This window comes from Grammomys surdaster, unplaced genomic scaffold, assembly GCF_004785775.1.
Source record: "Grammomys surdaster isolate TR1022 unplaced genomic scaffold, NIH_TR_1.0 98, whole genome shotgun sequence".
NCBI classification, from domain to species: domain Eukaryota; kingdom Metazoa; phylum Chordata; class Mammalia; order Rodentia; family Muridae; genus Grammomys; species Grammomys surdaster.
The window spans coordinates 12,122,413-12,148,485 of NW_021604577.1; the positions used below are offsets into that span (position 1 = coordinate 12,122,413).

Below are 26,073 nucleotides of genomic sequence, written 5' to 3' on the forward strand. Positions count from 1 at the left end.
GCTTCCAACTTCCTTTAAAAAAAAAAACAGAATTTTAAAATATTCAGAAAGTCACTTTCAAACAACGCAATTCAGTTTACAAGCCAGACTCATCTGTCAAATCATGGTCTTGGAGAATTCTTTCTTGAATACACCCAAAGAAGATGCCAATTATGTCTGGAAAAGAGAAATCTATTGCCTCAATATGAGCTATCTGAACATTTTCATCTGCAGAGAAGTACCAGGCTTTTATATGACTAAATATGTCTTTATTTATTTACTTTTTTAAAAAAAAATATTGAAAGTTCTTGAAAAAGAATCTGATGAGAAATGATGAAAGTTGCAAAAACTCACAGAGGGAAAAATGTATTCGGAGACTCAAGATGGTCATGATTTTTGCCCTGAGAATTTTCCATAATCACTTTCTATCTGTGTAGCAGAGCCACGGATGATTCCGAAAGTCCCCAGCCTCCTGGATAAAGCCCCCTGAGATTTGATGGCACAAGGGCTGGGGTGAGAGGAGCAGCATCCATGCCCCTTCCCAGGACTGTGATGAGATGCAACTCTCTTCTGTTCCAGGCGGTGCGGTGATGTTGCTGGTGTATGAACATACCTATGCGTGGCTGCAGGAGAACTGGTGATGGACTGAGAGGCGCCTTCCCCCTTGACGTAACAGAGATGCGATCTGCAGCCCCACGAAAAGAAGACAAGCTAGACACACCCGTTAGGAGGGGAAGACAGCCTGCTCAGGAGCAAAGCCTATTCCGATGTTTTGTAATTTTTTAGTCAGATTGACATGGTAGTTTGGGCCGTGTACATAACACTGTGAGAAAGAAACATGGAGCAGTAAGGTTTGTAAGTTAGGGATCCATAGGGTAGAGCTCAGATACAGTTCATGAAAGCTATGCAGAGTATCTGACTCAAGCTGCTTCACCATGAAAACTCGATTAATACTTTTTCTGAGAAGTCTATAAATCTGTAAATTCTTGAAAATAAGTTGTTCTGCAGCTAATTTCCTGAGAATTATTCAAAGACTGAGGTATAAGTCAAAATTTAAACACATTTTATAAGGAACTACTTTTCCATAAATCATATTTTAAAAGAGAAGTAAGAAAAAATTTAAATACACCAAAACAGCCTTTTAAGAATGTTTAATTTTGTGAGTGCTGAGTTAAAATGTGAGTCTATTGGTTTTCTTTAGTAATTAATACACCCTCAGGCTCTATTTCCCTAAATGTATTTTATATTTCACTTGGTGACTTAAGTGGGTATTTTAAAATCATGCTACTTGAAGACTTTCTTTTACATAGTTCGTTTTGAAAAACAAGATTTGTTACTGAGTTGTTTGGGTTTTTTTCCTTTTTCTTTCTTTTTTTTGGGGGGGGTGTTAGGTCATAAATTGGATGTACTCTGGACCCCTCTCTGTTGCCTGAGCTTGTCTCCAAACACCCATCGTTAAAAAGAGTACAGGGAAATAAAACTGTCTCCAGATTTTCGGGTTTAAGTCACATATTGAAGTATAAAACTAACTATTTAGAATATTAAAATGTCTACACTAAATGGCAAACATTTCAAAAGTGAAAATACATTCTTTAGTATTCCCAAGTACTTGTGCACTAATATTCACTCCAAAAAGAAAAAGATAGCTTTTTGGTCTTGATGTACCACCCGAAGCTTATTTTTATGTCTGCACCTTGTAACAAGACTTCTCTAGTAGCTAAGGTCAAGAAGAAAATCTCAACATGTTTTAGACGACACCTGCTCTTTACTACTCCTGTGAGGTGTTTCTACAAGGGGCAATCTCAGCAAAACATTTCGAAAATAAACAGTAAAGATGACATGGTAATTATTTGTATTTATTAATTTAGAGCATCTGAAGTATAAAAATAAAAGGCTTTTGACATACTCTATATACATACATAGCCTTCTGTTGTACATCTTTTCCAACATGTTTTTTTTTTCATTTGTATTTCAGCCCAATATTCAGTATGTGGGTTATTTAAAAAAAAACAGAAAGCCATGAACAGGAAAAGTGGGTCTGCGTTGCATGGCTGCTTTCTGTCCGTGAAGGTGATGCACTCTAGAGCCCTCTGTGGGAGGGCTAAAGGCATAGAACAGGGCAGAAAGGGAATTCTGAAGAGTGCATGTGCCAACTTAGAAAATGTCCCCCTCTGAGCATCAGGAGGAGGCTAATGTTAATAGCAACAGGTGTGAAGATCTAGCAGGCCCTACCTCACTGAGTTCTTGTTCTTAGTTGTTAACATGCCTTCGAGTTATAAGTAGCTATGAATAGCCAACAAGGTTTGGACTTTCAGTTGTCTTTTACAATTTGTTCCATGTGGATTTACCGTGATTAATAAAAGACCTGGAGAGAGGAGTGAGAATGAAAAAGAAAACTCTGACACCATTAATATTAATTTCTTAAAATACAAAAACCAGAAAACATAAATAACAATAAGATCTCTTAACTTAGATAAGGAAAATAACATTATCAGTTATGTTTCCATACAAGCAATTGCTATTTCACGATACCCCAAACAGTCACCTAAAAACATTAGATATAGAGTAATTCTGTACCTTAAGTCAGATTTTCTGGAAGGCAATTAAGTTTCTGTACTGCGTGATTTGAAAGTCCCCACCAAAATATTGGATTGGATATTAATGCCATTTGGTGACAGTCTGTCTCCTCACCACACGGGGAATGCCAGTTGTCAATGGGAGTTTTACAAGATCAAAGGGAGTCTATGGCCCTGAGAGTTCATCAGCTCCTTCTGCTCACTCTTCTCCTAAGGTTATAATCCTATTTGTAGCAATGAGTGTTGGTTACTTTAGAAAGAAATGCAGTATGAAGCTCTCTATAAGACATATTATAAGACAACTCTATAAGCTGATTGCAGGAATCAGGGAGAACCTACTTCCTTGAACACAACTGTGTACCAAAATTCCCGTACCTGTTTGGTTATTGAGTGGAATTAATACCAAGACACCCCTCAGTGCATTGATGTCTCAATAGATGAATGGTGCCAATATTCTGAAAGTTCATTTTAACCCTATTTTGCCAAGCAGCAGAAGGAATGCAAACTGTGGAATCTTGCCCAAGAAAACGAACTATTATAAAATAAAACATATAATCACATGGTCACACACACATATGCATGTCCTGTAACTCTATTCATAACATTAAAGTAAAAATCAAATTGGTCTAGAAAGGCTTAGCAGCTAATCTCTCTTCTGTAATTCCATAAATGAAAAAAAAGAATTTGCTAAAAATTAAATAGCATTTATAATTCTCATACCAACACCAATTGACCTACACGTGAAACATGCTTCAGAACAGAATGTAAACTTCACAGCAAGCCATTGTTACTACATTCATTAGAGAAGAATTCTCCATTTCCTTTTAAGTTACCAGGTAATTTGGGGCTGAGATTGCTGAACACACAGGTAAGCCAACAATAACAGTACAATTTCATTTCACAGTGGTTTTCCATCATATAAAGTTCATTTTAAGTGTCTTTGAAAAAATAAAAATAAAAAACAAATAAAAACAAACAAAAAACCCATTTCACATTAGACATGTTTCTAGTGACTTCCGTTAAAGCATTGTGGAACAGGTATGTTACAGCCTCTGCTTGTTACATGTCCTATGCTTGACATGTGTTGTTTGACTGGGATACAAACTAAACAATGGCTTGTTTTATCTGTGTTCTGAGTCCTCTGCTATAGAAAGAAAGTATCCTTCATGAGCTGCTGAAGCCTTTACTGAATTCACACAACCTGAGGGCACATCCAGGTCCAGGACCCCAAGTGGTCCACCACCAAACAGAGACAAATACATCTCCAGAAAGTCACCTTTGCAAAGAAAGAAAGATAGGAGAGAGGTGTTGGTGGAAGGGTGGGTACCCATGGAATGAAGACATCCACAGTCCGTATTTACAAGCTCATAGAAATACAAACATTGCTGTATTAGGCACCAAGTCAAAACAACAAAAGGAGCAAAATTCCAATATTGCTTGAGTTCTATACACATTTTCAACAAAATACATCATCTCTTAAAAAGAAGCAAAAGATCACACAAGTCAGTTATTGATTGGTTTCCTAATGGTGAATTAAGGCTTATTTGGTCACCTTGTTTGATTAGAGGGTATCACATACCTTTTTTTTTTCTACATCTGTTTTCCTTTATTGATTTTGCAAAATCTCAACAATTGCACGTTTCAAAAGTTCAGGTTGATTTAGAATAAATATACATGTGTGGTTTTACCAAAGACAGGTCTACAAAGTCCCATAAGCCCTTTGAGGGGAATAGGTTTCTCACTGTGTTAAAACAGTGTGCGGGCAACACAAACATCTCATTCAATCTTTAGAGTTGTTCTTGTTTTTAAATCCTAAAGTTATGGCAGATTTCCTGGAAAGAGGGAAGTTACAGCAAGAAATATTTAAGTGTCATCAGCACAAAGATTATGAATCCAAGCCGCCAGCTCTTGAGGCGCTAAAGCGGAACCACTGGAGGGGTAGGGTGTGAAGGGGGTGGGGGGTGTGCTGAGAGGGGAGACCAGAGCGTGGCAGCTGGAAGTGGAAGTTCCCATCAGAGTGCAGAGGCCGTGACAGAATGACTACCTTCTCTGGCTGCCTGCATTCCCTTGAAAGCCAGCGACGCGGGAATGTCACAGTTGTGGGGGGACAGTGGGGTGCTGCCAGCATGTTGCCACCCATGTCCAGCAACATAACCAGAAGGAGCAGCACTGTAGGTCATGTAGGGTGACACTTGGGCTGGTGTAGGGTAAGGAGCCATGCTGGATGCCGATACAAAACTGCTCACAGCTGGGAGACCATTCGGTGCCTGAGAGGAAGAGAGAAGAAACGAAAGACAATCACATTACAGTATTCAACATCTCACCAGTCCTTAAACACAGAAAAAAAATCTAAATGAGTTAACAATACCTTGGCTCTACATCTGGGCTGTCTTTTTTTTCCGTAGACTTCCTTTTAACCTTACTTTGACCTAAGGGTATCCCGTCTTGCTACTTAAACACAGTGCTTTTCAACAAGACGCTGTTCTTTCTAAAGACGGTTTTTGGAAGCTAAAACCAGAAAAAAATTCATTCTTACTTTTGTGATTTACAAATACATGAAGGAGAAGCAGGGTGAGGAAGAGTCAACTGAGAAGTCCTCTGGACGTCTGCTCAGCACTGCTCTGCCTGTCAGCCTTCCGGGCACTTGCCAGCGCTTGGCTCTTTGGTTGAAGCTTTGTGACAGACCTGTCTCACGTGTAAGCTTTCATTTCCAGGAGAGAAGGGCACAAAGTGTGGGTTGCTGTGTTAGAAACTCAAAACAAACAAATCTTCTGCTAAATAAGGCATGGGCCATATTTCAAGATGTCATGTTGAAAATGCCACTTGGACAAGGACATGTAAAATTGGGATTTTTTTTCTAGTAAGGGTTTTTGCTATTGGTTTTCTTATTGTTGCTTTGGGTTGAAGTTTTTTTTTTTAAGTTTGGGAATGTATTTTTCTTTCATAATCAGAAAGGAAATTTTCTCCACAAATATGAATGAATATGTACAATTTTGAATTGGAAATTTTGCATTTGCAAAGTTCAGGTGTTTTTTTTTTTTTAAGCCATATGGACAAATCTCTTTAAAGGAATTTAATGTGAAATCTTTGTTTGCAAACAAAATGCAGCAGCTCTGGCAGGCAGGCTCTCCTGGAAACCAGTGCTTTCTCGGCGTCCAATAAATCATTGTTGGTATCGTTACTATTAACAACACCAAAACAGCCTGATTTCTAATCCCTCTCTGGCATGGATGCTCCCCACCCTTTTTCAAGTGGATCTTTTTTTCCTCCCAGTTTCTACTCTGTTTAAAGATAAAGAGTAAATCTTGTTTCCCGGTAATGACATGACTAACATGTCAACATATTTCCTGAAGAAAAAGTAATATAAATGCTGGAATTGCATTAGAAAATGTGATTTAATCCACAGGGCTCAGTAAGTCAGACACATTTTAGATGCTGTGTTTAATTAGGTTAGGACATAAACGATGCTTGTATTTCATGTACTCAGGACTATGTACACACCAACCATGCAGACCATTGATAAGCTGTGTCCCTTTTCACTCCATTTCAGACATTATGTTTGAATTAACACATTTGGTCATCATTTTTACTTCCACCCCTGTAAGAGCATAATGGTGATGTCTAAAAGTCTATTTTCTGAATGTAAAAGGAATGTCTATACACACTTATATACATGCACATATGTGTATGGTACATTATATATAGATGTACATTAGCCTTACTCATAGATTCTGATAAAAACCTCACCTTATATCTTTGGTCTACAAGAACATATGTCTTATAGTCTTCTGTTTGTCATTGTATACTCTTTTAAAAATGGAAGATAAAAGAAAAGATCCTTGAGCACCTATGTCCCAGACACCTAAAAATATCCAACATATCTTATAAAATTATAAAGATTAATAAACAATAGCTCATCCTGGCAGTAGTGGCCCACACCTTTAATCCCAGCACTCAAGAAGCAGAGGCAGGCAGATTTCAAGGCCAGTCTGGTCTACAGAGTAAGTTCCAGAACAGATAAGGCTAAACAGAGAAACCTGTTCTCTAAAACACACACACACACAAAGAGAAAAAAACAATAGCTCATTATAAACTGCTTAACTTATTACAATTACAACATAACATATATCAAAATATAATGTAATGTTCAACTGGAATTTAAATGTTTTTGTTTGAGTTTTTGTTAGCTAGGGCTGTTCTGGAACTCACTATGTAGACCAGGTTGGCCTCAAACCATAGAGATCTGCCTGCCTCTGCCTCTGCCTCTCTGCCTCTCTGCCTCCCTGCCTCCCTGCCTCCCTGCCTCTCTGCCTCTCTGCCTCTCTGCCTCTCTGCCTCTGCCTCTCTGCCCCTCTGCCTCTGCCTCTGCCTCTCTCTGCCTCTCTCTGCCTCCGCCTCTCTGCTTCTGCCTCTCTGCCTCTCTGCCTCTCTCTGCCTCTCTGCCTCTCTACCTCTCTCTGCCTCTCTCTCTCTGCCTCTCTCTCTCTGCCCCTCTCCTCTGCCCCCTCTCCTCTGCCCCCTCTCCTCTGCCCCCTCTCTGCCTCCTCTGCCTCCTCTGCCTCCTCTGCCTCCTCTGCCTCCTCTGCCTCCTCTGCCTCCTCTGCCTCCTCTGCCTCCTCTGCCTCCTCTGCCGCCTCTGCCGCCTCTGCCTCTGCCTCTGCCTCTGCCTCTGCCTCTGCCTCTGCCTCTGCCTCTGCCTCTGCCTCTGCCTCTGCCTCTGCCTCTGCCTCTGCCTCTGCCTTTGCCTCTGGCTCTGCCTCTGCCTGCCTCCCAAGTGCTGGAGTTAAAGGCATATGTACTGTTGTGCTCAGCTTTTGTTTTTGGTTTTAAACAGGTCTCACTAGGTACCCAGGCTGACCTCAAACTCATGCCCTTTAACCCTCGAACTAGAGATCACAGGTATACACTACTATATCAAGATGGCATTAAAATATATTTTAATATATTTTAATATTGAATGATATCCTTTTAGATAAAGCTCAAAACAATTTTTAAAATGACTTCATATCGTTATTCAATAAAACTGAAATTCTTCTTTACAAGGTGAGTTAGAAAGTCGATAGCCGTATATGTAAAGTTCGCCACTCCTGTTTGATGCTATAGTGTCTTCTCTACACTACCACGGTGCTTTTACTAGACAGTCAGATGGAGGTGAGATTCATCCTCAAACTACAGCACTATTAAGCAATTCTTTCCTCTCCTAGAACTCGAATCTCTTTATTAGATCTTTTTATCTTTCAGATGAAAAATACTTTGTGTCCCCCTTTTAAGAATAACTAATTATGTCTCAAAGGAGCTTACTTTATAGAGTTCTTGGGGAATGAAAATCTAGGTGGCCATCAAATTACAGGAGCAGGTGGAGTGTAGTCTAGCATTGCACAGAGGTTATCGCTCTAAGTGCTATTATTCATTATCTTATTATTTTATTTTCTCAGAACTGTGTTGGAAATTAGTTTGGAATGTAATCATCCAAGTAGTGTTATGGAAATGTAGCCGCATCTGTGTTTGGCCCTGTCTAACATTAATTAATATTTCATACTACTAGGACCAATTTTCACCCAGATAAACAAAATAAGAATATTAGGGTCTGGTAGTACACCCCAACAGCTATAGCTCAGTATCGCCCCAGGTTCAATCTCCAACACAGGAGGAAAATATTAAAATTAATTTTAAAATGATAGAAGACATGACTCTACATCTGGTACCTAATGCCAAAAGATTTAATATGCATGGCAAAATAATGATCTATCTAGCAGAAAATATCTGTTGTTGGATTCCATTTTCTATCACTGTTGTCCTATTGGTGGGATGCAAGGAGCAGAACTTACTGCTTACACCTCGCTCGTGATGCGCCATGAGCTATTGTGCTCTTCTGTCTGTAGTCTGCTTACATGGGCCCACTTATGTGTGCCCAAAGTCACCGTACCCCTCAAATATGACCTCAGAAAGACTGGCTCAGACTCTCACCTCAGATCATGCTCTCCTCACGAAGAAGCCAAAGATTTACTTTCATATTTGTTCCATAACCTTACTCATTTATCAAATGTAACAATATCCTACGAATTTTTATATCTACCTGAGTTCTCATACCTAAAATACTAACGTTGCTTGATGTCATTATGTGTAGTAATAGTGAATATTTCAAGGTTCTCAAAATACCACCATATTTACTGGCTTTCAGTGTAGTAGTTCAATTCCCTCTGTATTCCAGAAAGACCCAGGAGAGAGCAACAAGTTCAAAGAGGTAGCTTTATCTCAGTGTGTGTGTGTGTCCGTGTGTGTGTGCGCGTGTGTGTGTGGTGGTACACAGTGGTCACTTGAAGGAAGAGAAGGATAAGAAACCCTCAACCTTAGAAGAGTAACTCATGTCTGACTTGACTGGGACATGGAGTGGGGGACTGTCTTAATGTCTCATTCTGCTGTTGGGTGTTCAAATTTCAAAATCTAGGGGAAATGATTGGGGGAATAAGCAAGAAAACACAAATGCCCCTGCCTCCTTTACTGTTCATTTACTCCAGTGTCTCAATAAATACCAATTTTCTCACTATTAATTTTGAAATATGAAATTAGCAAAAGTAATAAATCTCTACTGGGTAAAGTGAATGTTCTTTATAAAGAAATCCCAGAAAGGGTAAAATTTTCCACAGCAAAGGAAACCAACTCAGGTGTTTGTTTATGCTTTCCTGTGAAGGAGTAAACTTCAATGTGAACTCCCCAAATCTGTTCAATGTTTTCAGTGAAGGGCACGTAATTAATCTAAAAAGCTAGTTAGGTTCCCAAATGTATACCATAAATATAGTAGGAGCAAACATGTTAAATTACACTATTTAATTGGATTGTAAATATGATTTATAAATCAAACAACATACGGAATCCCAGGGGAAAAGTAAACAAATTTTCCACATGAAACCCTGCAATAGGAATGCAATAGAAATCTCATTTTTGAAAATGACTTTGCCTAAATATTTCATAAATAAGACTTCAACCCATCGACCCCCTTTTCACATAGACCCTCCAAGAAAGCAGTAGGAATTCTTTTCTCTGAAAGAAGTCTGTAACCTCCCTCCTCACAGACAGCTACCCTCCACTTCATTTTGGAAATGAGATTTACTACTACAGAGTGAAACAGATAAATTGCATGTCCCAGAAAAAGTAAGTTTTCTATGTTTATTTGTCTCAGGAAAAGACAGGTTTTTATCTCATGAGCACTAGAAGAAATCTAGGAAAAGACTGATGGTGTAATACAGCTCGGGTTAAGTGATCACACGACCATACCTTCAGACTGCTGGAGGACAGGGACCTGCCTCACTCACCCTGTAGGCTCACAAAATGGGACCCACAAGAAGCATTTTGTAAGCGACTTACTGAAGACTTGTGAATGCAAAAGATATGATTCTCTTGTTCTAAGAACAAAATGAAGCGTTTACCACCACCACCCTATCACAGGACAAGCATTTGCTCCAAGCAAGCTAAAAGAATAAAGCTGTTGGCAAAACTAAATAAGAGTTCCAACCAGCCCTTCACTATTTGATTTATGCTTGTTCCATGTATTCCTCCACCTCTGAGAAGATGGGAATGCATTAGTGTCCAAACACTTGTGAGCATGAAATGGAAGAGGAGGAAGAGCAGAAGGAGCAAGAAGAAAAAAGAAGAAGAAACTGATATGGCAAGTGTCTAGAAATTAGAAGATAAAGATCATTTTTCAAATTCTGGAAATTGTCCACTCAACATTTTCTCTCTTGAAGAAAATGCAAATAACAGCCGAATGCCAGACTCTCTGCTCACAGTCTGTCTGTCAGCCACTCATCAAATCCATGTGTTCTTTTCTTTCTGATGACATGAGTTTGCCCAGGCTTTTATGATAAAATATATTCGGCCATAAAAAACAATTGTGCTTCACATATATTTACAATGTCAGTTTTATAAACAAGAAACAAAATTGCATCTGAAAATGAGCAGGTATTTTTGAGAAACTATTTCTCTGAGATTATCTTTCTAACTGCCATTCTCCCCTTCTTTATTTTGTAATGACCCTAGTAAAACAAACCTGGTAAGATAAAGTGACAGTGAGAACCAGGGTTCAATATTCATCTAAGAGAATGACTTTTAGTGATCCTATCGCGGGAGCAAATGTCTCTAGGTAATAGGAAATGTGGTAAATGTGTAACACCTAATTTTTTCCTAAATTTTAATGTCTAAAATGTTATTAAAACTGATATAGCCTTACATCGATTTGTTTAATTTTATTTTGTATTCTCTTGACATACAACAAAAATTATATGCATCGGAACAGTGTGATGCTTCTATACATGTGTACATTGTACAATGACCAAAATCATTTAAAACGTCAATCATCTCAGGTACCATAAGATAATAAAAAAAACATTTACAATCCTGTCATCTAGTGACACTGAGTTTAGTCTTTTGAACTGCCTTTTTTTGTTATCTCACATGACACATTTTGCTGATATATAATTATTATTAAGTTTGTTTTAAAATACTATAGGCTGAAAGTTAATTAAAAATCAGACCATGTTTCTCATAAATATGATGAAGCTCAAAGATCACTGGCCATTTACCTAAAGTTTCATTCTGTACAAAAATTATAAATTAATTTATCAAAAGTTAACTTTGTTTGGTGTGAAGAAAATCCCACACAGCTTTATTTTTACCTTCATGAAAACAGTGTGTTCTGAAAAACAAGCTTTAAATATTTTTTGGATTTATTTGTTTTTTAATTATCAAACAATGCTTTTAAATTCTCCACTAGGAAATGATATTCAAGAAGATTCAAGTGTGTCATCATTTAAAATAATCCACAAATGAATGCTTTATGAGAATTCCAGGTTAACCTACATTTTAAAATTAAGCTGTTGTCACAATTCGCTTAACTCAGAACATTTTTAGTGCAAGTATTCATAGACTATTCTCTATTTCTAACATCTCAACTGCTAACTAATATTATAATAAATTTCCTGTCTCCATTAGCATATTTAACCCCAAAATGAAGATACTGAGAATCTGTAATTCTATCATTCCTGTTACGGTAGCCTACCAGGTAAATAGTACGTGTTTGTTCTAAGGAAACACGCCAGTGTAGATTAAACTTTTCATAAACTATGCATTTATTTATGAACTGTGTGAATAAAATCAATTATTAATTCACCAAACTTCCATGGAAAAGAACAGATACAGCTCAACGCCTATGTCTATCCAGTTCACTTTTATCCACTTGATCACGCTAAGTCAAAATTTTGTGCTTTCATTTAGCTGAATAGAAAGAACAAGTAAACATTGTTTCCCCTCACAGATGAGAATAAGGATTTCCTCCCTTTCAATGTACTTCCTTACTTATAAATGTAGTTGAAAAATCTAAGATAAGTAAGTATTCTATCCTAGTCAACAAAGAGTTCTGAACGGGAGTCCATGTAAGTTACAATACATTAATGTGTAAGATAAATTTGGACATTCAAACTAACTTTCAAACACAGTGAATAGGTACACGTATGACTAAAATGTGCATGCAGTCCTGGTTCCTGACAATGGGGCATCTTTGCAGTTTACTGAAAATAGAAAGTCTAGGTCATGGTGACCAATAGTATCAGTGCTGAGTTTCCAGCTTGTTCTGTAGTCATTTTACAGGTGTCTTCCAAGAAAGCATGCTCTAAGCTGAGTCTGAAATCTCAATCTCTCTCCTGTGCACACCAGAAACTAGCATTAAAGGAATTAGTCACAACTGCAAACGTACTATAAGCAAATTTCTTCAGCTTTCCTTTCTCAAGGACTTTCAAGTTTTTGCTGGCCAAAGGGGCAAATGATACCTGAGTTAATTTTTTTTTATCAGAATATATTGACAACAGTTTGGGGGGGGCAGAGGGGACTTGTAAAATTAAAATTACTTTAGAATATTTCAAGAGGAATACACACATATGAAAATTCTATGTGTTCTTAGTTCTTATGAGTTTTATGTAATTTTACACCAAATTAATGTCTAAGTGAAGTGTTTGTCTTCTCAACATATCTTCAGCCTTCATTCTAAGAGTATCCACTGATTCGTGTTGTGCTTAGGAAGTCTGAAGGTTTTATGATTGTGTATCAGTTGAATTATCTACCTAAATGGCAGAATGGGATAACGCTACAGTAAGAGCTTTTTAAATATTAACTTGACATAAGTATCCTTTTATCTGGGAGCCTGTCCTCTTAAATATTATAATATTTAGAACAACATTTATTTGTCTGCCCCCTCTCCTTAAATTATTTGCTTTTGTAAAACATCATTTACTACTTTAAATTTCTTTGTGAACGATTTTTAGTGAAACAGCGTTTCCTCGAAATGCTATTTATTTTTAGATAAGTCGTAAGTTTAGTTTTGAAGCATATTATAATTATAATTAGCCCTTCCAAGCTTCCCTGACAGATGCATCATTCAGGAGAGGGAAATGAAAGTGGCCTATGAAGATTTTAGGTGAGGAAGCTGCTTTTTTATGCAAACGGTGTGCACTGACTGCTTGTGGGAACTCGAGCTGATTTTGAACTCTGAACTTCATGATGTGATTCCACGACAGCACTGAGTCCCTGTTAAATACCTGCTACTGTTCCCCATGCTTTGTGTACACTTTCTATTGTTTGTCACAAGTGCTTGGTAGAATGTTTCTTACTATGGATTTTCTAAACAATGCATATTATGAATATCACTTGTAAGAAGCCCGCCTGTCACTGCCGTTTTTAGCCACAGGGGGTACTGAATGAATGTTTCCTAAGAGTACTGACTCTTGACTTTGGGACTACTAGTTCCTTAATTTGAAAATGAAGAAAGTCTAAGAAAATGAAGAGGCTCTAAATGGGTAAACAGCTTGCTTAAGAAGCTGCGCGCTTACTCAGCTTCTAATCACGGTGCACACCACCGCTCTGTGAGCTGAGAGTTACAGGCAGGTCTTTGCGAAAGAAAATGATGAATTTGCTTATAGAAACCTCATGGGTATTCTTTACAGTGGAACCAGACTTAGAAAAGCGGCTCGCTCTCTCCTTGCTGTTTTTGGTGACATTTGCCAGGAAATTAGCTACTAATGAATTCTGACAAACCTTGAGAGAGACGAGGAAAACAAAATGTAATTTGTTAAGGAAAATGATAATTAGGATATCCCCCCCAATAGATAAGAATAATAAATTCCAATAAGTATAACTGATTTTTGAGAAGTCATAAAAAGTTTTAAGGCTTTAAAATAAGACTAACTACTTTGAAGCTTTGGAGGTGGTGTCTACTTCAGGGATACGGTACACTGCCTTGAAGTTTTGCCATCTGAGTTTTGAACTCTTCATTCTAGCATACTGACGAATTCGGGCTCACACTTTTGTGTGCCGGTTGCTTAATTCTTCTCAAGCAGGGAAAAAAGAAACACCAGTGTTTTAAATTTTCTTTCAGAGAGTAGAGGGGGGGGGATGGGGTGGGGCAGGAGGGGGAATTAAACGGTCCACAGCCAGTCCGTATAATTTGAGGTTTTCTCACTAACCTCCCCTGGGAAATTACGATGTGACCTTTAATCGGGAAATGGTAACTTTATTACGTTTATCTGGTTGCCCCTCTTCCATTCTCGCCGGACAAGCTAGTGTCTGGAAGCACAGGAGCTGTGTGTGCACAGGACCCGCAGCCTCCCACAAGCCTTGCGACTCTGGCTTGTGGCCTTCAGGCGCAGCCGGCTAGCGGGGCGCCGCTCTGATCCTCAAAGCCTGGTCGTGCTAGAGCTCGGCCTTGGCTCGACTGAACCCGGCTGGGCTGGAAGGGCTGGGGGCCACAGGCGCGGCGGGATGCCAGGCTATTACCCAGCCCTCGGCCCAGACTCAGCCAACCCAGGATCCACCTCTCCCCTTCGAGGCGTCCTTCAGCTCCCAATGCCTCACACCAGGCAGCCCGCCTGGCCAAGCCTTCTCCTCACCTGGCCGTACTTGGCTTCCTGCTCCAAGGCTCCCTTCTCCAATCCATTCACTGCGTGCGGGGCGGCGGCAGGGAAGTTGTTGCGGCCTAGGCTGCTCCACTCCTCCACCTTGGGGCTGTGGTAGGGGGAGCTGTCGCTCACTCCTGAGAAGGTGGAAGAGAGATTTCAGGCGGGGCTCAACCTGTGCCCCCCTCCTGAGACAAGACTCAATCCCTAACCACAAAGGTCCTGGGCTAAGACCTTTAGTCAACTCTCCTGCACTAGGCCTCTTAGGGACGCTGGGCCTAAGCGCAGACTCCTTAGTTCTCAGTCTAGGGCCTGGAGAAATATTAATGGCCTGAAAGTAGGCCTCTGAGTTAAGTTTCACCCACGCCTGACGGAAGTTTTTTGTTTTTAAATTTTCTTTCTTTCTTCCTTTCCTTTCCTTTCCTTTCCTTTCCTTTCCTTTCCTTTCCTTTCCTTTCCTTTCCTTTCCTTTCCTTTCCTTTCCTTTCCTTCTTTCCTAAGCTAACATTAGATTACCTTTCTCATTTCTTGATCGCCCAGGGAACGGATTGAAAGAGAGGCTTTTTTTTTCCCAAACAGAAATAAATCTCAAACCTACGAAGTGGGATATTTGTTCCTCACCTCTGTCCCTACTGAAGGAGAGAGGCAAAAATCTGACGTTGAGGAGGGCTGATGAGGGAGGGAGGAGGTCTGGCCCAAGTGCGACCTTGTTGATGCTCAGAGATAGGCTGAAAACTGCTGACTACACTGTGGCGATATGATAGCTATGTCAATATGACAGAACAAAAGGCCTGCGAAGTCCTTTGCAAACAAATAACTAAGAGATGCCTACAACACACATGCAAAATATAGCCCACAGATTCCCACATCATATGTATACAGGACTTCCCTGCATTCTCTGCTTCTGACCAAGAAAATGAAAGTAGAATTTAACATTAAGAAAAAGGCACAAAGCCATCTACCAAACTTTCGGTTCTTAAAGGAGATTCAGACCAAAAACAAATAAAAGAAAAAGATTGTCGTAATATCTAAAGTTAGGCATATTGGGAAAAAGATATTTGAAGACTACACGCATCTAATTCTGCTTCTGGGCCTGTGTGTAGACGTTTGACAGTGTCGCTTATACAAGATTTTACACACTCCCATTTGATACAGGTGCTTCAGAGAGCAGTCATTTGGAGAAATTACCTTTTTATATGCACAAATTTGTCAGAACCCTGTTTGCTTAAAGGTGATATCACAAATAGACAACAGTATCTACGGGGATTCATTCACTGCCTTCTATAATCCAATTCTTCCCTACCTGACATTTGGTCTGGTTGCAGGATTTCCCAGAGGTGAAAAGTTTTCTTTTCGACTGTCAGCCTATTTTTACTCTGCCTCCCACTCCAGAGAAGTAGATTGCGCTCCCATCTCTGTACCTGGAAGCCATCGCTGATTCCCAACTGCCTGATGGTATTTGCCGTCCCAGACAAAAGGCAGACGGTGGGCATAAGCCTGAAGTTATCTTAAGAAATTGAGATCCCCCTGTGAGCCCCCATTTCTGCTGATCTCACACTTTCCCAAGAACAGGGACTTCCTTTAAATGTCAGTGAGGTCAGTTTATCCTATAAATCAAGGGCAACGTCTCCAAGAAAGGTTCCAACTAGTTCCAAATAACCCAGAACTTTATTCTTGTCAATTCTCAGTCAGAAGACAAGAAGATGGGAAATCGGGCACTGATTGAATTACTTTAAAAGGTAATTGTGCTAATGTGGTGGGAAATGCAAAAAGCGGGAAATTAGCGGGAAATGTCTTCCTCTTTCCTATTTAATTTTTCCTCTGCCTGTCTTAAACCTTCCACTGAGCAATTAGCCAATAGGTTAAGGGAATAAAAGATTTTAACTTTCTTTTTCTCCCAATACCAAGAAAAACCCTAATGTCTTTTAAAGTTTATCTTTAACAGTACAATAAAAAGAAAACAAACTCAAGTCTCCCAGGAAAGCCGGACTGTACGGTACACAGCAGGCGGAGATCTTTCTGAAGAGTCAAAAAAGACGTCCAGGACAGAGCAAGGTTTCGGCAGATAAAGGGAAAAAACATTGCTGGTAACTTTGCAGGAAAGGGACCGGCAACCACTAGCATTTCCCAATTCCCAAGGACCCTAAGGAAAGCCGGAGGCTGGGGAGAACCACAGACAGCAGCCAGCCAAAAAGGACAAGGAGGAATCACCAAGCAATTGTCACCTTAACTACTAGGTTGATAATTAACGACTGTCAACGGAGGTGGGTGGGGAGGTAAGGAGAGAGAGAGAGAGAGAGAGAGAGAGAGAGAGAGAGAGAGAGAGAGAGATCCCGAACCTCCGTTTCCGAGGAAAATGAAGTGAAGCATAAGAATGAAACCAATTAGGTGACATTTGAACTTCCTGCCTGAGCAAATTTGGCCTGATTGCCAGAATCCGAGAATAATAATACAATTTTCAGAGTGTGCGGGACTCGTAGCTGCTGCATCTGCTTCGTGGGCAAGCTGCCGACAGTGGCTATCTACAGCCCGCAGCCCCAAGCCTGCTAGGGCCTCCTCTTGTGCTCCCCAAATCGGCTGGCTGCGTTCTCCAAACAGTCTAGCCGGGCAGAGGCTGAGTGCGCGAGAGGCGGGGGAGGGTGGAAAATGCGAACCATGTGTTGGGGATGTGGGGGGGGGGGATGTTATGGGTCTGGTATGAGATGAGGCTGGAGACTGTGTGTGGCAAGGAAACAGAGGGGCCAGAGTTTCAAGTTAATGAGATCAGGACACCCCCTGGGAAGACTCCTTAGGTTTCCAAAAGAAAAAAACCACAGGTGGTGGGATAGACACTCGCTAGAGGCCGAAGGTACTGGGCTTCCCGACCGCGTGCAGGAACTCACTGCGCTTGGCACGCTGCCTCTGAGCTCCTTACCTTGGTCGGTGATGGAACGGATGCCCAGGATGTCCGTGACGGAGTGAGAGGAGGGCCAGGTGCGCGGCATGGCCACGGATCCGGGGATGGCCGGCACCCCGGGTGGGGTAGGCACCTTAGCAGCTGCCGCCGTGATGGGACTGGGGTACGAGTAGATGTGATTGTAGGGCAGCGCGGGCTGCGGCGCAGGCTGGTGCTGTTTGTAGGAGTCGTAATGACCCTGCTGGGCCAAGTTGCCGATCTTGTTGCGCAGAATCCGGCTGATGGAACTCACCGAGGGCACGTTGTACTTGTCGCACACGCCATCCGCCAGCAGGCGGTCCCGGATCTCCCAAGCGAAGATGCCTGGGTCCCTCTGCTTGTAAGTCCGGATATGTTTCACCACAGTAGGGGTGGTGACCCGGGGCTTGCTTCCCCCGATAGCTCCCGGCAAAATCGAACCGGTCTCGTTGTAGCGCGCCAAGATCTTGCTGACGCAGCCGTGCGAGACCCTTAGCTGGCGGCTGATGTCACAAGGTCGGATGCCCAGTTGGGCTAATTCCACGATGCGAAGCCGAATGGCGTTGGGCAGCGGCCTTCCATTCACGAACACTCCTCCCAGCTGGTTCACCTCCCCGAAGGCTGGCTCTGCAAAAGGACCACAGAGCGCGCCACAACGCGCACCAACTGCTTGGGACAGCCGCCTGCCACTCGGCCTCCAAGAGCGTCCAGGGGCAGGGCTATGACACCCTCCTATAAGGACTGGGATTGCCCCGAAACCAGACTGTTCCGGCCTGAGCCAAACGGCCCAAAACAAGCTGCGGCCAGATCTCGCTTTTGCTTTGCGATTCCCAACAACAAACAAAAAGAGAGACCCAGGGCAACTCGGGACACCCAAAACTCTTTGAAGCAGGCGGGGAAACCGGTCCTGAGGCTCCAGCGCGCCCCTCTTTGCCTGTCTGGCACAAAAAGGCTCGGCCCCTGCTCCCCTCCACCGCCTTAACTCTCCCTTCAGCGGGGTTAGCCGAAGTCCAGGGAAAGCTGGTGTGTGTGTGTGGGGGGGGGATGTTTTTGTTCTGTTTTGCTTGCATGCGTAAACACGTGTGCAACAAAACTCTGATTGACACTGGGGCTGCGAGATTCGTCAATGCCACGGCCCTCTTAAAATCGGAACATGACATCAATTGCCACCCGGTAGCTCCCACAACACCCTTGGCGTGTTCTTACAGCTCGTAGGGACGCGGTCTGAGTCAATAGAGCGCGGTCGCGAGCCTCTGCTCCCTCCCTCTAGCCCTCGCCTGCTCGCTCCCTCCCTCCTCGCTTCTGACATCGTCCCCCCGCAGCCACTCACCCATTGCTCCGAGCAGTACACCAACCCGGCCCCAGTTCCGCACTCCCAGAAAGAAACTTTTTCCTCGCTCTCACTGGGCCGGACTGTCGCTGCTCCAAGCCGCGGGTGCCTTGGCTTCTCCCCGGGAGGAGGCGACAAGAGTGCCAGAGGAAAGAGTAAAAGGAAGTCTGTGCCCGGCTGAAAGAGGCTTGAGTTCTGCATTTCAATCTAAGCAGCAACGTGGGCTGGGCTCAGCAGGGCCGGGCAGCTCAGTCTATCACTCACTTGTGACACACCCCAAAAGAGGTGGGCCCGCGGGCAATCTGCGTTGCAATTGGTGCAGGTCGGTGAGTGACAGCTCAGTCCGGGAAACTCCTTCCGCCGTCTGTTTCTGGCTGGCTCCGCACCTGGGTGACTAAATACAATGAATAAGAGTGTTTGACGTCCTCCCAGGGGCGCCGCAAACAGAGTGCAAAATCAAGCTGATAAAAAATGCTGAATAAGCGAACGGAAGCTTTGGTCTCGGTTTGAATGACTTTAAGTGAGTAGAGACCTAGAACACCTCTGGAGGAAGAGATGGACTTGTCAAAATTCAAATTGGAGGTTAGGGCGCTAAGGGAGCAAGCGGGCACGGCCGTTAAGGGAGCTCCTGGGCACGAGGATGACTGAGAACTACCTGCCATGCTGACCTTTGGGGACTGTCAGAATCTTGCCCACAAATTCTCCCTCCTTCCAGTGCACTCAGGATAGGGAGAACAGAAGACAGGTCGGGAGGAGGAGACGATTGAAATGTAAGGACAGGAGACTCCTTCCCGTACCCGCCCGAAATGGTTAGTCCCCTAATGAGAGGCTAAACCTCAGCCAAGCAAGATCCTAGCAGAGGCCGGGTGCTGTGAGGAAAAATAAAATAAAATAAAATAAAATAAAATAAAATAAAAATAAAAGCCAGACTATAGAGGAGCACAGGACCTCCACCGGGAAGGAAGGCTGATACCCGGAGCGCTGGTGGCAGAGGCCACGTCCATCCCACCCCACCGCCTTGCGCTCCACTCACCCAGAACGCAAGGTCGTGGTTTCCGTGTGTTAGAATTGCCAGGGTTCTCAACACCAGTGAGCCACCTTGAAAGGTTTGGTTTTAAATATGAAAGACAGCCCCGCGGAGATACCCGCTGAGACTGCCTCTGAGCATCTGTGTGTAATTCCCTGCGACTTCAATTTAGCTACCAGAGATGGTGTGGTTCTGCCTACCTAAGGATTTTCACTTTCAATCACCCGAAGTCCGAAAAGAATAGAACGATTTGGGACAGGGAAATATATCTATTTATGGAGACAAGGTTATGACGAGTGTGAACAAAATAAGGAAGAGAAACACTGTAAATGAATTCGAGCATTTGTATTACACCGGAAAGTGGATGATATTACTGCGTCTCCATCACACTGGCCTCTCTTTTACACACAGGATGTAGGATGATGCGCGCACTCTCCTGAGGCTTTAGGTCTGCACACAAAGAAATCAGACGGACCCGGATCTTCACCAGTAAATGACACGAGCCCAGGACATCTAGTAATCGGTCTTGGACCCGAACACTGATCTCCAGGTGCCTGCTTCTGTGCTGGGTGTACACTATGAATTCAAATTACTGAGCTGTGAAGGATTGAAAGATTACTTCAAATGCCTTTTATTGCAGTCAAGTATTTCACAATAAGGTTTCACGAATAGAAATACTTGAATACAGCCCCCTTTTACTTGTTGGTTTCAGATGTTCAAAGTCATTTCAGGGCTAGACTTTGTGGTTTTATCTTTGTCTCCGCTCAATCCTTGTATTGCATAGTCCCATGCTTTATAAAAAGGAAAACCAAGATATCAAAAGCCCTCCCCTCCCGCCCTAGTGCTATAGTATAAATTACTTGCGACTCAGAGACTGAGTGGAGATCAGAACTTTGCCTGAGACTTGTGCACAGGAAAGAGTATGTCCTGCCCCTTGATGAGGACCCTTCATCCTCACAGAAACCCGCGCAAGTTGTGTCCCCTGAGTGTGCTCTTTGCTCTACTTCGGTGCATCCACTGAGTATTTCACACCCTTCTTAACTGGTTTACAGAGACAGCCCTCCCAGCCTGTATGGACCGGCGAGGTGTGGTGTCCTAATGAGAATCTAGCTTCATCAATCCGGAGTGATCAAGAGAAATGTATGTCTAGCATTTTAGCTTGGGAGTTTAGTACACCGCATCCATCGCCACCCCCTTTAGCTGTCGCATCTCTCTCTCTCTCTCTCTCTCTCTCTCTCTCTCTCTCTCTCTCTCTCAGATCTACGGATATCAATAGTTTTCTATCTGTTGGACCTGACTGTTGGTGATCTCCCTGGACATACGCAGGTAGCATTTTCCTGGGTATAGATAGATCCTCTCCTCAGTGTCCCTCAAGCCCACTGACCAGAATATTCTTGAGGGCACAGAATGAATCAACCTTAGGCGCTTTGGGCCACTAAGCACCCATGACAACCCAGTGCTTAGGGACCTTAGGAACCGAAGATGCTGGAATAGAAAGTCAGGCTATCTCCAAGAAGGGGCCAGTGTGGAAACTTCCCTTCCCAAGCAAAGGCACGCAGTATCCTAGGGGCAAAGTAGACGGTGATCCCTGGAGTCTTATAGAAAGAAGAGAGAAGATGTGTGAGGTGAGAGAGGAAGGAATGAAGAAATGGGTAAAAGAGGGTTGGAGAGAAGAAGAGAGCCCTCCAGTGAGCCCTAGTGGACACGGGGTGAAGGACTTCAAGACAGAGCAAGGGTCACTGAGTTACAGGGTCCCTGGTCACTGAGATCTGGATCCAGGAGGTCGTAGAGGAATCAGGAGAATTTCTACTAAACGGAGAAACCTAAGACCAAAACCAAAACATAACCAGAAAGGCCTGCAGCTGGCTCAGGCCAGAAGGAAACGAAAAGCCTTCCCCTAGGCGCTAAGGCCTCCTCTGGGGCGACCCCTTCTCTGGGTAAATATTTACTCAGTAAGAGACTGGAAGCCGGAGGACCAGAGGGTGTGAAGGAGGAGGTTACGCTAGGATTCTACACACTTGACACCGGGCAGCCCAGTGTGGAAGCCAAACCAGAGATTCAGGGGCAGCTAGGCCCGCACACCGCTGCGGAGCCTTATCCCTGGGGCTTCTCCTCCTCTGTTGAACTCAACCCTGGCTCCAACGACCCAGGCTAGATGCTTGTAAAGTCTTCATAAATCTGTCAGTGGTCCCAATGCCACGGGCCGGCCACTTGCGGTGCACCGAGCCCCTTTGGGCACCAGCGAGGTCTGAGGAGAGATATGCAGGAAGTGGAATCTAGCTCTTCCCACCGCCGCTCACAAAGCATCCGGGCAGCTGCCGCCATCGGAAGGCAGCACTCTAGACTGTGCGTGAGCACTCGGGGAGCCCTCGTTTGATCTCGGTGAGTACTTAAGAACCATGTCTGTGTCCACGTAGGTCAGGTCGACGACAACGACGACCGAGAGGGAGGCGCGAGAATGGAAGAGTCTCTTTTACTTCCCGAGGTTGTAGTGAACACAGGAGTTAAAGCAGAGTACTTAGGCGCCCAGCTCTGAAACTTGTCCCCTGCTAGGAGCATGCTGGGTCAAGCAAGGCCTAGATCACTATGCCCTGCCGACGCTCCTTGGGAAGCAGTGTCCAGGACAGCTCCTGGACATTTTTTTTTTCAGAGTACTGTGAGTTCTTGCAGCTATCTGGGGGAAGTTTTCAGGCAGAGACTGAGTTTCTTTACAGCACGCCTGTGTTAGGTGAGTGTGGCATTGCACTTGACAAAAAAAGGGGGTAACTAGGCTTTATAGGATCTGGCCTCCCAAGTAGGGCCAGCCTTGCAGGGTCTGTGCTCAGCACATCCACCAAGCTCCCCAGTAAGCGTTAGGGCAACCGGCGCCTCCCCCAACCCCATCCCCGCACTCACGGCCAGGCTAGGTTCACCCAAGAAGGCTAGCCTAGCAAATCAATGTCCCAAGCCGCGGGTGGCAGCAGCCAGAAGAAACAACTACTGGGGAATAAGGACAGAGTCAGCCTGCAGGGGTCCTCTGCCAGGGAAGGGCAGGGTAGCTCAAGAGGGGGGCGCACACTGACCTGTTGACCTTGGCTCGCCTGCGACGGCGCTGCGGTCGCACCGGCGCAGCCAGAAGTTTCAGGGGACCCCCAAGTGGAGCCCAAGGACTCCCAAAGCGTTGCTTCCTGGCTGGTCAGCCTTCCACCAGATGGAGGAATCTCGCATAGCGAGAGGCTTTCCTCCTCTGCGACAGGTGAGGCTGCGGGAGGATGGGCAAGGTGCTGGGAAGACGTCCCTAGCGCGCAGGGGCTGGACGGTCGCGAGAAGCCAGCGCTGGAGTCCGGCGAGCGCTTAGCGCCGGCTCTCTCCTTCCCAGGCCAGGGGAGGGAGGGGCCTGTCGCGGCCTGAAACCCACTTTTCATTCTCCGCCTGCCTGTTTCCGATCAGCCCGGGTTGGTTTTTCTGTTTGCTCACTCCTTCTATTACAATAAAAACAATCGACATTTCTTTTCAGTTTCCCCATATTAGCGTCACTCAGTAATTGTTCTCCACCTTCACTCCCCCCTCCCGCGTTGAAGGCGAGCGGGGTTGCTGGGGTTCTCATACTGGAAGGTTTCCTAGTCTATAAGCAAATCTTCCCTAAAGTCTTTAAAGCAAAAATAAATAACGGCCCGGGAAATTGCCGTGACCCTAACATCACTTTCTGAACGCAAATTACACCCATTTTTCAGTTTTCTACAGTGGAATTGCTTTCAGAAGGACGCCTTTGGGCCTACTGTGGTACGATTGCGTTTGTTTATTAGAGCATCCAAAGAAAGAGAACGCATTTTTGTTCCTGGGGTAAAACTTGTGGCTGCGGGACAGCAAGTGCACGCATGAATCAGGTCTCTACTGAGGGATAGCGACTGGGAGGAGTCTCGGGGGGGTGCCGGAAGGCCCCGCTGACCCTGTAACTGTCCAGAGGGGACCTCGCTTTTGCCGGGGTTGCAATTTTAGTAGTGATTGTATGACGGTGAGGACGCTGGCCTCAGTCACTCAATGACCTTGAGCTTCCTCTCGACTTTGAGAGCTGCAGCTGGGGGTGGGGAGTTGGGGGTGGGGAGCAAAACTGCGGGCCGTTTAGTACAGTGGTTTGCGAGCTTCCCCTCTGGAGTTTGTTGTGCTAACGCAATGAGGCAGCCTCCTGGAAAGACCCGATTAGCCAAAAGCCGTCTGGAAAAGATAAAGGAGAACCAGGCCGCACCTCTAGTTCTGGTTTCAGGACAGCACTTGTGAAGGCCGGAGTTAAGTGCGGGTTACTGTGGTCAGGTTATGTTCTATGCAGGGTTATTGGGTGGTCAGGGTTGCTCGCAGGCTACGGTATTCAAAGAGCGCTTCTTTGTATTAGGGCCGGGTGGCAGGCCTAGACTACCCAAGCTTTGGATGGGCACGAACTGTTGACCTAGGACTAAATGACTTTAGACAGGATTTGTGGCATTTGAAGGTTCATTTACGGCATTTGAAGGTCAGCTCGCAAGAAGCATCAGGTCAGTCACTAGCATATTCCTTGATGCAACGACCTGGGAGTAAATCACTGCGCGTCCCCTCCGGACAGCTGGTGACAGGATGTTGTCCTTATACCTAGACGCTGGACAGTGAAGTTGGACCTCTCCGTCCAACAGTCTCTGTGCTCTCTCACCTAGCAGAGCTCAGAGTCCCGCGGTGTTGTCTCCGCTACCCCCCTCCCCGAAATAAAAGCAGCAGGCCGAGGTGGAGAGGCAGAAAGGGAGCTGTGGAAATTTTCTTCCGATTTTTTTTTCCTTTAATGTCTTTCAGACCTCAGACAGGGTTCTCTTTACCCAGGCACCTCATCGCAGCGCCACCTACAGGCGCGGGATTGCATCCAGCGCGGACAAGTCTGGGAAGGGCGTTTGAAAATTGAAGGCTTCAATTCACCTGAATTTTAAGTCGCGCACCGTGCCTCGTCACGAGCCATCGCGTTAAACCCCAAGCACCGATCTTTTCACGTTAACGGAAACACTTATCTCCCTCCTGCACCCTATCTTGCAGGATCTTTTACCGCCCTCGGGGGTCACTCAGGGTCATGGATTTGCTGTTGCCCTTGCTCTATGGGCCGGGAAAGCTAAAAACTGAAAAGAAGCTCCGCTAAAGGAAGGGAAGAGAATGGTGGACCGGTTCTTTGCTAGCTCATCCCACTATTTGGTAGGAGGCCACAGCAGGCAGTGGGCTTTACAACGGATAAAACACGCATCAAACGTGAACACCTAAGACATTTAAATGAGATCGCATTACGTATTAAGCAAGAGTCAGAAGCCCCGCTAGGCTCCTACTATCCTTGCCCTTTCCGGTTTCCCCACTCTACGGGAATAGCTCATTACTAAAGGCCCCAGAAAAGAAGAAAAGACTCCATACTGCAGGTGTCTACAATGAGAGTGAACACTACCTACTCTCTCCACATCTTAGGAAAGACAACCTCCCGTAAGTCAAACTCCAGAGCCTGTCAAAGAGGACCTGCTTCCTGGGACTTCTCACTATGGACAGAATGCCAGCTGAATAGGTCAAGGTTGACCAGAAAAGAGCTAGAAAGCGAGCTTGGGTTCCAGCTGTTTGTTCTGTCTCTTCCTAGGACAATGTAAGCCAGGGCAAGAAAGCAGAGTGCAGCCAGAAAGGGTACCACGCATCTTCCATCGGTGCCCAGCCTCATAGCAAAAAGAGGATCAAGATCGGATCAGAAGAAATTTTGTTCTGCAGCTCAATTTGTTTTGTGACTGGCATGACGTGTCCACGGGATGTGCCTCTTAGCGGGTCAACTCAAGCACAGAAAGCATTCACTTTTGCTTTTCTGGGGATTTGTACTGGTATTTCGGTGTGTTTCTTTTAAAGAGCACTATAGTGGGAACAAAATCAGGAGGTGACTAGAAACAATAAAATTAGAACTGATCATTAAACACAGCTAGTGGGCCCGAGTGACCCGAAGGTGCACGTTAGCTGCTTTCTCTGCAGAGTTCCTGCTACCACCGCTTTCCTTTCCTGAAGATGCATCGAAAATCCATTTCAAGTCCTTCCCTCTTTACATTACCATGAAGACAGCGCAGAAATGAACTATTTCATGTTTAAAACATAATGATAAAATTACTTTAGTGAGCTCTGGGAGAAGTGTCAATCAAGGGAATAGAAAGCCTTGATTTGGTTCCTCCAGGCAGAGATCTTTCCTGAATTGGGAGACTTGTTTTAGCTGTGGATCACGGAGAATTCGTTTTTTTTTTTTTTGTTGTTGTTGTTTTTTGTTTTTGTTTTTGTTTTTTTTCTTTTTGGAGATGAGTAAA

At 44.1% G+C, this 26,073-nt stretch overlaps 2 protein-coding genes across 2 annotated transcripts in view; one reads left to right on the top strand and one right to left on the bottom strand.

Moving 5' to 3' along the window:
* The window catches only part of Slc25a21 (solute carrier family 25 member 21), a 449,914-nt gene extending 448,019 nt beyond the window's left edge, over positions 1 to 1,895 (top strand). The window contains exon 10 of the mRNA XM_028781691.1: positions 559 to 1,895. Within this exon, the coding sequence (XP_028637524.1) occupies positions 559 to 620 (62 nt within the window). The 3' untranslated portion in view covers positions 621 to 1,895. The remainder of the gene's footprint in view (positions 1 to 558) is intronic.
* On the bottom strand, positions 1,819 to 18,915 carry Pax9 (paired box 9). Its single transcript, XM_028781684.1, has 4 exons — positions 18,739 to 18,915; positions 17,409 to 18,035; positions 14,489 to 14,631; positions 1,819 to 4,822 (listed from the first exon to the last, which is right to left on the bottom strand). The coding sequence occupies exons 1-4, from the start codon at positions 18,740 to 18,742 to the stop codon at positions 4,568 to 4,570; spliced, it is 1,029 nt and encodes a 342-aa protein (XP_028637517.1). The 5' UTR covers positions 18,743 to 18,915; the 3' UTR covers positions 1,819 to 4,567.
* Between the last annotated feature and the right edge of the window lie 7,158 nt (positions 18,916 to 26,073).

Bases quoted from the DNA above. Each gene is read 5' to 3' on its own strand.
- Pax9 (XM_028781684.1), bottom strand. The intron at 14,632-17,408 runs GTAAGGAGCTCA...CCACCTTCTCAG, and splicing joins CCGTTCCATCACCGACCAAG to GAGTGAGCGACAGCTCCCCC. The intron at 4,823-14,488 runs GTGAGGAGAAGG...TCTTCCTCTCAG, and splicing joins AGGAAGCCAAGTACGGCCAG to GCACCGAATGGTCTCCCAGC.